This window comes from Musca vetustissima, unplaced genomic scaffold, assembly GCF_032173495.1.
Source record: "Musca vetustissima isolate MV318-11 ecotype Yass unplaced genomic scaffold, APGP_CSIRO_Mvet_v1 utg38527, whole genome shotgun sequence".
NCBI lineage: Eukaryota > Metazoa > Arthropoda > Insecta > Diptera > Muscidae > Musca > Musca vetustissima.
The window spans coordinates 92,951-106,384 of NW_026873842.1; the positions used below are offsets into that span (position 1 = coordinate 92,951).

The 13,434-nt window shown below is 28.9% G+C and overlaps 1 protein-coding gene across 1 annotated transcript; it reads left to right on the forward strand.

Annotated features, from left to right (window-relative positions):
* The first annotated feature begins 4,291 nt into the window (after window positions 1-4,291).
* Window positions 4,292-5,493, forward strand: LOC133328496 (shematrin-like protein 2). The gene is made up of 3 exons (XM_061537064.1): window positions 4,292-4,303; window positions 4,389-4,743; window positions 5,210-5,493. The coding sequence occupies exons 1-3, from the start codon at window positions 4,292-4,294 to the stop codon at window positions 5,491-5,493; spliced, it is 651 nt and encodes a 216-aa protein (XP_061393048.1).
* The last annotated feature ends 7,941 nt before the right edge of the window (window positions 5,494-13,434 follow it).

The following is a 13,434-nucleotide window of genomic DNA, read 5'->3' on the forward strand; positions in this document are numbered from 1 at the left end:
TTTAATTGTATGCCTTAATTATGGGTTTTGTTGTTGTACATGCACCACATTTTCTTTGTTGTTTTTTGTTTTCTTTTTATTGTGGGCTACCATTAATGTAGCAATTTAATTTAAATGCCTTTGCAAATAAATAAACAAATCTAATCCGATTAATTTTGTTTTTGTTAAATGTTTCAATTTAAAATTAGCATGGAATTTTATTTAACTTTTATTTTAAAGTTAACATAAGGTTCGTTCGTTTACTTTCCCAGTAACATTTAATCAGTAAGAATTTGAAGAGAGTAAAATACGAATTTTCCGTTTTCAAGAGAGAAAATTGCAAAAAGTAAAAGCATGATGCAATAATAAGGTGATGTACCAAAACTATTGTTTTTGTCTCGATTATCTGTCAAATTTTTCTTTATAATATTTTAAATGGTTGGCAACACTACACATCGAATTAAAGTAGAAATTACCCACTTTGACAGTTAATCAAGACATCAGCTGCGCTAAATGGACTACTTATTCATTGTGCCATGAGTAAAAGAATGAATGACCAGTAAAAGGATTGTATCGACACAGCTGATTAAAACAACAAAGAATTAGGCGCAAACAAAAAAAAAAACAGAATTTTTATTTGAAAAGTAGAAAACAAGCGAAAAACGTATGTTATTTATAAATGCTTGTTTTCAAAAACAATTGATTTGCTTGAGAACAATTTTGTTGTTTGTTTACAAAACATAACGAAACAGCTGATTTATATCATCAGCTGATGGCAGAAGAAACTCATGTTAATTGGTAATAATTACTATTTTTAAGTTCCCAGCCTCTATAATCTAATCTATAGATATAGCTTAAGAACAATGTGGATCAAAAAATGTAGATATTAATTTATCTTAAAACCTTTTTAATTTTTTAAAATAAAAAAATATGCCATTCGACATGGATAAAATTTTATGGAATTTATTTTTCAAACCATTTGAAATTGATAGATGAGTTCCAAGTTAAAAAGGGTAGCCATTATTAATTTCTCAAATGAGACTACCTTCTGTAATTATGCCATGTATGAAAACGTTAGCATAGTTAAAATCTTTGATATTAGACTAGAGAAAAAAACAGCTGACTTTCGCTAGCTGGGCGAGCTTATTAATAGATCTCGATTCTTACTGAGTAAATTCCTTGTAAGAATTTGCAAATACCCTGTAACACAATTGTGAAATCTGCTCTCTCTCTCTCTCAATTCGTTTTCTTTCACTGGACTTCTGGGTAAGCGAATAACATTTGTACAAGGCATATAAATAAGGTCGTCCAGGGAGACCAGCTGGATATCGGCTGCCTCTCAAGTTTGCTGTCAAAATCCATTATTGTGAATGAACTTCCATTATAAAAACGTAAACAGAAGCCACATTTTTGACATTAGACTTGAGAGAAAACAGCTGAATTTCGCTAGCTGGGTGACCCTATTAATAGATCTTGAGAATCAAGATAATAATTTGTACAAATTTGTACGAATTACTGAGTAAACGAACGAACCTATTTCTAAGTGGGGAAGAAGTTAATATCTTATTGAAAATGTAGCAACTAGCAACTGACAACTTCTTTGTGAAAATTCGATTTAAAATTTATTTAGCAAAATCTGGACCTACAATTTTCAACAATAACTCAATTTATAAACATAACAAAACAGCTGATTAATATCATCAGCTGATGGTACAAGAAAATTCTTACTGAGTAAAATTTTCCTTGGCTATGTTTCTTATATAATGATCCCAAGATTATTTTCTTTTTGAAATTTTGTTGTAAAAAATACTAAATATATCAAGGAACAACTAATGACTTCTTTGAGAAAATTCGATTTAAAATTTATTTAGCAAAATCTGGAACTACAATTTTCAACAATAACTCAATTGTACTCAGCTGATGGTACAAGAAAATTCTTACTGAGTAAATTTTTCCTTGTAAGAATTTGCAAATACTCAGTAAGAAAACAGTCAAGTCTGTGCTCTCTCAATTTGCTCCCTTTTAATGGTCTTTTGGGTAAACGAATAACATTTTGTAATAATTTGTACGAGTTATTGAGTAAACGAACGAACCTATTAATAAGTGTCTTATTAAAAATAAAAATGTTTCTCAAAAAATTGTAAAAAAATGGGAATATATCAAAGAACAACTAATGACTTCTTTGAGAACATTCGGTTTTAAAATTGTATTAATATCGAAAATGGACCGGGACTTTTATACCAAATTCAATTTTCAAAAATAACTCAAATTATAGGAACAAATGCACTTTACGGACACCTCTCAGATAATTTTTACCATAGGTAGCCCTTCTGATGCTGATTACAGCAAGATAAATTTTTTCGGGGGGAAATCAGTACTTCCCGAGATATGGGGTTCCAAAGTTCAAAAAATACCCCCACTTTTTATTAAATATATTTAAGAATACCACTCCGAAACGTTTAAATATTTTACAGCACAATGTCCTTTTGGAGCTGATTACAACCACATAATTTTTTTTGTTTTGGAGAACTTCGTACTTCCGGAAATATGGGGTATCAAAATGTAATAAAACCCTACATTTTATACCCTTACTTATTATCCGACAACAAATTGAGTTATGAGAACAAAATTTTCTTTAAATTTAATTTTTTTTCTGAATAGACGGCCTTCGGCCGGAGATTTAAGACTTTCTCCTATGGACAGGTGGAAAATGGGGCTACGCGAGCAGAATTCTCTTTAAATTTCTGAATAGCCGGCTTTCGGTCGGGGATTTAAGACTTTCTCCTATGGACAGGTGGAAAATGGGGCTACGCGAGCAGAATTCTCTTTAAATTTCAATTTTTTCTGAATAGCCGGCTTTCGGTCGGGGATTTAAGACTTTCTCCTATGGACACGTGGAAAATTGGGCTATGCGAGCTGAATTCTCTTTTAATTTAAAATTTTTGTAAATAGCCGGCCTTCGTCCGGGGATTTAAGACTTTCTCCTATGGACAGGTGGAAAATTGGGCTACGCGAGCAGAATTCTCTTTTAATTTCAATTTTTTTTCTGAATAGCCGGCCTTCGGCCGGGGATTTAAGACTTTCTCCTATGGACAGGTGGAAAATTGGGCTACGCGAGCAGAATTCTCTTTTAATTTCAATTTCTTTTTTAAAAGTTATACATGATTGAATAAAATTAAAAGAATATTTAATAAGCAGGTAAATTATACATACCTCTGCTGATCCAGAACAATCCGGATGTCCCTAAAGGAAAAAATCCTTAAATAAAACAAATAACCATATAAGCTTATTTTTAAAATTTTGGAATCCCATATTTCCGGAAGTACGAAGTTTCACCCAAAAAAATTATGTGGTTGTAATCAGCTCCAAAAGGACTGTGTGCTGTAAAAAAATTAAACGTTTCGGAGTGGTATGCTGTAATCAGCATCAGAAGGGCTACCTATGATAAAAATTTCAAAATGATCTGAGAGGTGTCCCTAAAATGCATTTAAGCCAAATTATATTTTAATAAATATTTACAATGTTTTCATTATTTTATTCATTTTATTAAACACATTGGGCATTTTCAAATAAGAAATCAATTAAAAAAATCGAACATTCCCACCAGATTAATTACAATATTTCAATTATAATTCTATTAGTAGACATACATCTAATTTATGATAATTTCAACCACTCCCTATAATCTAAACAGATATATCAATAGTGTAACATTAGGAGCATAACAACAAATCAAATACAAATTCAAAATTATTGCCCGTAAAAAAATGAGGTTGATTCATAATTTTCGAAAATGACGATCAGAAAACGAAAAGCGGCTAGCCGGGCAGCCAAGCAAGCCAGCTTGCCGGGTGCTCTCACCTGTTGCAGTGAATTGTAAGCGTTGTGTTTATCGCTAGACATACATTGTTTGTTTATTTGTTGTACTCACCAAAAACAAAGATTCTACATCAGCTAGAGGAGGTGGTTAACTACTGCCACTGAATGGTCATTGTCTGTCATGCTGATGATGTCTGTCCAGCCCTTAACAAGTTTGCAACGATCCCCAGCTAAGCCGAGCTGCTGTTGTTGTTGTTACTGCTCATCGAACAATGATTCTTGGTTGTGTATTAACTTCGCGCCGAACAGAGATACTCAAAACACTTATAGTATTGAGTTGTGATGGTTTTTGAAAACAAAAAAACTGATCAAGCTATAAAAGCTAAAAACTCTCCAGAGTTAGGCATTAGTAGCTGCTTAGTAGTTTTAGTGGTAATAGCTGATATAGACAACGGATTATCGAACAGTTACCAATCCTCAATTTTAATCCAACATGAAGTGTTTTGTAAGTTTCTTTAAAACTCCTGACTCCTCCCAAAAGGATATTCCAAAATGCTAAAGTGTTATTTTTTTGTGTGTCAAAATTTCAGATCATTTGTGCCGTCATTGCCTGTTCCCTTGCCCTTGCCGTAAGAGCAGATAATGATCAAGTGGCTGCCGCCTCGGAAAATTCTGCATCAGATCAACTAACCGCCTCGGCCAGCACTTTGAATCCCTATTCGGAAAAACATCAAGGCAAACGTTATGTGGGTGGCTATAGCGGTCTTGGAGGTTATGGTGGTTATAATGCCTTAGATACGACAACATTGGGTTATGGTGCCGGTGCCCTTGGTGGTGTTGGTGCCTATACGGGAGCCTTGGGAGCGGCTGGTTATGGTGCTGGATATGGTGGCTATGGTGCTGGTTATGCCGGTTATGGTGGCTACAATTCCCGATTGGGTTTGGGTGAGTAAGAAATATTAAAGGTTCCCTACTTTCCAAACAGAAAAAAATAAAAATGTTGCAATTTTTTTACAAAATATTGAAATTACAATAGAATTTTGAATTATTACACCTCTAAAAATTCTATAATATCGATCCTATTGAAATTTCTACAAATCTAAGGTTTTTTCTCAATTCAATTATTACTTGTTTCGAACACATAACCTCAAAATTTAAAAGAAATTAAAAAAATTTCAATTATATTGCATTATAATAATTATTCAATTTATTTTTATTTATTATTTCATATATATTTTTTATTGCAATGAAAATACTTATAAAATCACAAAAGTTTTTAAAATTACAATAATTTTAAGGTTATATTTAAATTCGAAAATCAAAATTTCAAACTATTTTCTAGCATTTCACCCATACAATTATTCAAAAAATAATTACTTATACAATTTCTCTCCATTTGTATTTTTTTCAGAAGGCTATGCCGGTTATCCTGGCTATACTGGCGCTGGCTATTACCCCGGTGCCACATATCCCTATGGCAGTGCCTACTACAACAGCTATCGTGCCGGTGGTGCCTATCCTTATGGTCGTGGTACTTATGGTTATAACAGCTACCCATCCAGCTATTATTCTGGCGGTTATGGCAGCAGCATTGTTGGGGGTGGTTTGGGTGCTTTGGGTACCCCGGGTTATGTTCCCCCTGTGGCTGGTGCTGGTTATAACTATGGTCCCGGTATTACCGGTACTGTTTATTGAGCAAATTGCATTGAGTGGTAATTTGCTTAGAGCAGTTCAAACAAACAATTTAGAACAAATTGTAAAATATAATAAATTTTTTTCTACGCAAAATAAATTAATTTTGAATATTTAAAAAAAGGAGTGAAGTTTTTTATTTCAATAAATTATGGATCAGTTTAGAAAAAAATTCTACAGAAAAGTTCTTTGCTGAAAATATATAGTTTGTATATTTTAAAAAGAAAATTAAATCAACTTTATAAAATATTTCAGTATTTAAAAAAGTCAGTTTAATTTTTAATATTCTGTAGGAATATTGGAAATTAATTTGAATTGTTTTTATTAATAAAAAAAGTTAGGTTATTTTATAGATTACAAAAAAATGATACAAGTTCTAAACCATTTTATTATTTATTCACAACTTTGCTGTTCGAAATTAAAGTCTTTTTCAAAATTTTACTAATACAAGGTAAGCTTATACCCAACCTAACTTAATTTTTGCTTTAATTTCAACATATCGGTGCGAATTTTTTCTATTTAAATTAAAATATTTTTCGGACATAACCTCAAATTAAAAAAAAATAATACAAATAATCTACTCTATAACATTGTAGTTATTATTTTATTCAATCTAGTTGAAAATTAGCAAACGATTAAAAAAATGCTACCAGTTTTGTTACTTTTCAAATCCTTAATTAATTTTTATTTTTTCAAAATATTTTCTTCCAAAAACTTGGTAAACTTTAACCAAGCCAACGTCAGGAACATATCACACTTTCCTACTAATAAAATCCTAGGTTAATTAAATATTTTATTGTTTTATATCTGTAAAAAAATTTAAAAAAATATATATTGTGTTAATCTAAATTTTATATTCATTTAACATTTTTATTATTATTTTTATTATGAATATTATTTTTTTTTAAAGAAGAAAAGTATTTAAACTTAACCTCAATTTTTGACAGAAATTTCAAAATTTTGAAATTAAATACATATTTTTTTGTATATAACGTATATTAAACAATGTTCAACTATATATTTTTCTGCAATTATAAACAAACATTCTTGGAAATTATTTAAAAAATGTAATATTTGAACATAACCTCAATTTTTTATTACATTTTTTAAATGGAAAGAAATTTGTAATTTTTCAAATATAAATATATTGATCAATAAAAATGAAACTTCGATTATAGATTTTTTCTTCAATAAAAACAAACCTTCTTGGAACTATTAAAAAAATACAATATGTAAACAAAACCTCAATTTTTAATTAAGTTCTTTTAAAAAACAAAAAAATTGAAATTTTTAATACAAACAAAATATATATATATATATATATATATATATATTTAAACATAACCTAAATGTTTAAATAATTTTTTTAAGCAAATCGATTTTTATTTTATTTAATATATTTATAAATTAAAAATCGATTTTCTTTAAAAAAAAAAATTAGATAAAAATCAATGTAAATCAAAATAAGTCTATAGATTTTTCTTTGATGAAAAACTTTTTTAAACAGTTAAAAAAAAATGTTAGAACATAACCTCAATTTTTAAAAAAAAATATTAAAAAAAAAGAAATTTCAAATTTGTTGATCTATAAATATAGAAACTAACGTCAATCAAAGTTTATCTATAGATTTATATTCAATAAAAACAAAGCTTTTTTTACCAATTTGAAAAATATTTAAACATAACCTCAACTTTTATATAAAGTTTTTTAAAAAAGGAAAGAAATTTCATATTTTTAATATATAAAGGTCTTTATCAATGTAAATCTAAGTTTGTCTATAGATTTTTTCTGTAATAAAAACCAACCATCTTGGAAATAATTAAAAAATATAATATTTAAACATAACCTAAATTTTGAACTAAATTCTTTTAAAAACAAAAGAAATTTAATTTTTTTAATATATATAATATATTATAATATATATAATATATTATAATAATATATATAATATATTTAATACATATAAAATATTTAATATTTACGCTTGTCTATAGATTTTTTCTTTAATAAAAAATAAAACCTTCTTGAAAATAATAAAAAAATAGAATTTCAACTTAACCTCAATTTTTAAAAAAAATTCTTTAAAAATTAACAGAAATTCAATATTATTAAAATATAAAGATATAATTATCAATGTATATCGAAATTATTTATTAAAAATGAACCTTTTTGAAAATATTTATACTTAACCTCAATTTTTAACTGAATTTTTTTTAACACACTAATACTTAAATTTCGTTATTGTTTCAATAATTAATAAACTGTTTTAAAATATCTAAAATTATTTATACATAACCTCAATTTTTAACTGAATTATTTTTTTAACATTCTAATACTTAACGTTCATTATTGTTTCAATAATTAATAGACTGTCTTAAATAAAGCGTAGTATTCATGTTCTTTGGTCCGCTATTTAAAATGAGTAGTCGTGCGTAATAGAAATAAAGCTTGTTGAAATTGTTTAAAAATATTATATTTAAACATAACCTCAATTTTAACTAATTTTTTTTAACGAAAATAAATTTTATATTTTTTACTTATAAAGATATTAATCAATGTATATCGAAATTAATCTATGGACCTTTTTTAAATAAAAACAAACGCTTTTGAAAATGTAAAAACCATTTATACATAACCTCAATTTTAAACTAAAATATTTCTTTAACATTCTGATACTTAACGTTCATTATTGTTTCAATAATTAATAGAAAGTCTTTAATATAGGGTAGTATTCGTGTTTTTTGGTCCTCTATTTAAAATTAGTCTTTGTGTATTCTTTACTTGGGACCCATAATGGAAAATGCATGGTCAACATTTTTTAAATAAATAACCCTTCGTAAGCTCCGGAACTATGGACAGCATAAAGAAAAACCTATAAGTTTCATAAGGAACCCATGGGCAACTTGTGATTCGCAAAAATCTCATTGTGAAAAGCAAAAGCGATTCGAGACTGGACCTTAAACTTATTTTATGCTGAAATTTCTTCCCTTTATATAAATCTAGTCTTCAAAATGAAAACACATTTTATTAATTTGTTAATATAATTTTTAATAATTTATTTTATTTATATATTTTCCAATAACATATTAAACATTATTAAATTGGAATTAAATACATACATATTTTGTGATGAGATTTCTTATTTTTTTATTTTTATTTTATTATTTTATTTTTGTTATAATTATTTAATTTAACAATTGAACTAAATAATAGGAAATGACATAAAATGTGGGTGGATATTAGGGGTAGGGGGTGAATTTCCAATTAGCTGGCAAGCAAAACATTCCAAAACAAGAAATAATGTTTTTTCAACTAATCAAAAGGGGTGATTACAAGTTGTGGAATGATAAGATTTGGAAAATATACACAAAACATAATACAAAAAATTAGAAAAATTAAATTACATACAAAAAATAAAACTTAAAAAAAAAATATGCTGCTAAGGGGTAGGGGAATGTTTACTAAAATTAATGACTAATGACAAATCATAATTAAACTAATGAGTAAATTTTGGTTACTTCCATCATCAATTGTACATAAATTGCAGATTAGCTCTCGGATTTTTCCTCCAACACCTTTTTTTAACCCTCCTTCAACGAATTACCCCATTCCCGGGCAATCATAAATATGGTATGTTGATTTAGTTTGGGCCCAATCAATGGATTCATCTGGGCCATGTAACAGCACAGCCAAAACAGCCAACAACAACAACCCGTCAACATAAGGGTACAGCGTATAAGATTTTGATGTGGCCCCTTTGGTGTCATCATTGGCAGGCCAATACCAACGCCAGCCCAAATGGCAGTAAAGAATAAAATTGGAAAGAATGATGCTCCCATTTTGTAGAAGTTTTTTTATTAGTTTTTAGATGTTTTTTTTGCTAATAGCAACAGCAAATCCGTCGAAACGAAAATTTTCCTTATTTTTTTTCTGTACAAGGAAACAATGCCTCAATGACAGCTCACCGAAAATATACGTCTTCTTCTTCTTCGGTGGGTTATGCATTCAATGTGGGTTGATAGCACGTTACAGCATGTAATGTTGCCACCTTGGTGAGTTGGTGGAAATAGGAAAACTGATTTTAATATAATTTCCGTTTCTTTTAAAGTATATATTTATATAAATGAAAGGTATATGATGTATAGAATATATATATATATATATATATAAATAATTACTATACAATATAAAAAGTGGTTTGTACCAGATCCGGCAAGTATGTAATATTTTTACTGCGATAACAATTTTTCCTTTATGATATTGAGAAAAATAGTAAAAATAAGTAGGTTCTTGCAGCACGGGAACAGACCAATTATTTCTTTTAAAAAAATCATAGAAAATAGTGTGTATTCCGAACATAGAAACTGACACAATTTTTTAAATTATAAGGTTCGTTTGTTTACTCAATAATTTGTAAAAATTTAACAAAATGTTGTTCGTTTACCCAAAAGTTCAGTAAAAGATAATGAATTGAGAGAGCAGATTTGACAGTTGTGTAGTATTTGCAAATAAGGAATAATTTACTCAATAAGAATTTTCTTGCACCATCAGCTAATGATATTAATCAGCTGCTTTGTAAACAAACAACAAAATTGTTCTCAAGAAAATTGATTGTTTTGTGAATTTTATTTTGATTTTGTATCATTTAATATTAAAGTAGATGAAGAAAACGCAAGTTTTCTTGTTATCTATTTTTCTAATTAAAATGCTGTTTTTGTTTGCCACAAATTATTTGTGGTTTTAATCAGCTGTGTCGATACAAACTTTTTACTCGTTTACTTTTTGCAATTTTCACTTTTGAGAACGAACAATAGATATTTTCTCTCTGCAAATTTCTACTGATTAAATGTTACTGGGAAAGTAAACGAACCTAATTTTAAATTGTAATCAGCTGATACTTGTTTATACATACACCCAGATGCAGAATTTTTTTCAAAAAAAAAATATTTTTAAAATCAGCTGATACTTGTATATATATATACACACACAGATGCAGAATTATTTACAAAAAGAAAATATTTTTACAATGAATTTTTATACGCAAAAAAGGAAGATTCTGATTTTAAATTTGATGAAAGCTGCTATAATTTTGTGGAAACTGCAAGAATAATACTACGTTTACATGGATGACTTTTTAATGAAAAAAAAAATGCTAAGGAAAAGATGGCAAATTATGATGATTTATCGTAAATCACACTGATTTATGATTGTTATCAATGAATTTTATTGCCCAAGGCCTATAAATAACGTCGTCCAGGGAGACCAGCTGCCTCTCAAGTTTGATGTCAAAATCCATTATTGTGAATTGACATCCGTTATGAAAACGTAAACAAAATTGTATGTAGGTTGGTCTAATCTGAATCTACACATTGTTCTCAAGATCTAAATTTGGGAATTGCAAATTTATATTAATATATTTTAATTTATATTTTGCTGAAAGCTAATATAAAAATAAATTTATTAAAAAATCGGAATCGTATGATTGCATGCATGATGCAATAATAAGGTGATGTATCAAAATAAAAACCTTTGGTTTTATCTCGATCATCTGTCAAATTGTTCCTTATAATATTTGGTTGGCAACACTGATTCAAGGAGAAATTACACACTTTGACAGTTAATCGAGACATCAGCTGTGCTATTCATTGTGCCATGCTTTGACAGTTTATCGCTAAATGGAGTACATATTTATTGTGACATGCCAAACCGTGATTACACAATTACGGTAAACTTCACAGGCTATGTTACACAAGGTGTTTTATAAAAGTCATGGTTTATGAAAACAAAATCATCTGTTTTTTTATTCGACCAGCTGTCAAATTTTTCCATATAATATTTCACATGGTTGGCAACATTGCACATCGAATTAAAGTAGAAATTATGCAATTTGACAGTTAATCGAGTCATCAACTGCCTTAAACGGACTACCTTTTTATTGTGCCATACCTGCATGAGACTATCTTCTATAACTATGTCATGGCCTATTAATAAGGTCATCCAGGGAGACCAGCTGGATATCAGCTGCATCTCAAGTTTGCTGTCAAAATCCATTATTGTGTGAATTGATTTCCATTATGGAAACGTAAACAAAGTCTATTTTTTGACATTAGACATTAGAGAAAAAAGAGCTGATTTTCACTACCTGTGTGACCTTATTAATAGATCTTGAACTATGCCCACGAATTTCTACTTGAATTCGACGTGCAATGTTGCCAACCATGAGAAATTTTAGTAGACAAAAATTTGACAGCTGGTCGAATAAAAAAAACAGATGTTTTTGTTTTCATAAATCATCAGGAATTGACGGCTTTTTATTGTTTAATGCCAATAAAGCTTTTTTGGGCATCGATATGATTTATTTTGAATAACTAGTTGTTGAGTGGAGATATTGAGATATTGACAATTAATTTTTAATAAAATATATCATTTAAATTTTATTAAAAATTAAGTACGACTTTAAAAATATATGGTACGTATATAATTTACTATTTTCTTCGATATCATAAAGGAAATTTCGTTATCGTAGTAAAAAGTAGTAGATTTTTGCGATAAGGAAACAGACCAATAATGTAACTCTCGCCCAATATCAAATTCATGGCCTATGATTAAGGCCATCAAAACTATATGTAATTAGGGCGCGCTCTATTTTTGTATGTGAAACATAGGGAAATCAGCTGTTTGAACGAAACACATTGTTGGAAGAAAACATTTGAATTGCAAGTCAAGGAAAAGAATGAAAAGGCAAAAATTATAAATTCTTATTGCGTTTATAGATGTTTAATAAATAATATTGTTTAAGAAGAAATAAAAGTGTTGTTTTGTTCATAGATTATGTCATATGAAAAATACATATGCAGATTTCAACACAAAAACTAAAAGTCTTGTTTATGCTGCTACATATTTTGTAAAAGCACCCTAATTTGAGAGTACTATGGAATATCATTCTTTATGAAACATGGATGTTCACACTGCCCATCAAGCCAAGGACTATGAATAAGGACATCCAGGGAGACCAGCTGGATATCAGCTGCTTCTCAAGTTTACTGTCGAAATCCATTATTGGGAATTGACTTTCATTATGACAACACAAACAAAGTCTACATTTTTGACATTGGACTTGAGAAAACTGCTGATTTCGCTTGCCGTGTGACCTCATCAATAGATCTTGTATCATGCTAATTTTATGAAGAAATTGTGGAGGGTGTGAAACCTGTTTTAGAGGAAATTTACTTTTAATTGGTTATCTCAGATTGCAGTGAATATTTTGATATTGATATTTGCATATCTAAAACTAGCTTACCACCCTAATATAAACCCAAATATATGTATACATATATTTTTTTGTCATAGGAACGTGGTAGTATTTGGGGTTTTCTTGACACGAGATTTAGCAATACATTTAACTATGATCCAATGAGGTATGTAAATATTTGCCATGCTGATGACATGAACTTGAGAAATATCATAGAGCTGCTGCTACTGTCTCTAATAATCGGAGTAGCAAAAATCACAAATCAGAACCCAAAAATAAAATATCCAAAAATATAAAAACAAAAAAATCGTAATCTATTTTGCTTTATTTCTTTGGAGGTTACAGCAGGAGAAAAAAAATAATATTTTCAGATAAGAATTTTAGCCGCGATGATGATCGTGTTGGCGAAGATGATGATGTGAATAGTGAGGGTGAGGTAAATGAGACGCTTGCGGAATGTTAACCAGATTGATATCTCAAACAACACCACTACAGTACAGAAGTACGTTGCAGAGGTAACGTAATCAAATCAAATATGTATAATGATAAGATCGTCTTATGTTCTTTTTTCAGATTTTTTTTCGCCATACTCCGGACTAACTAAAAATGTCTGATAATAAAGATTAAAATGATGATGTTTGAGATTGTAGAGGCTGCCATTGTTGTTGTAGTGTTGTAGTCGTGCTTGGCGA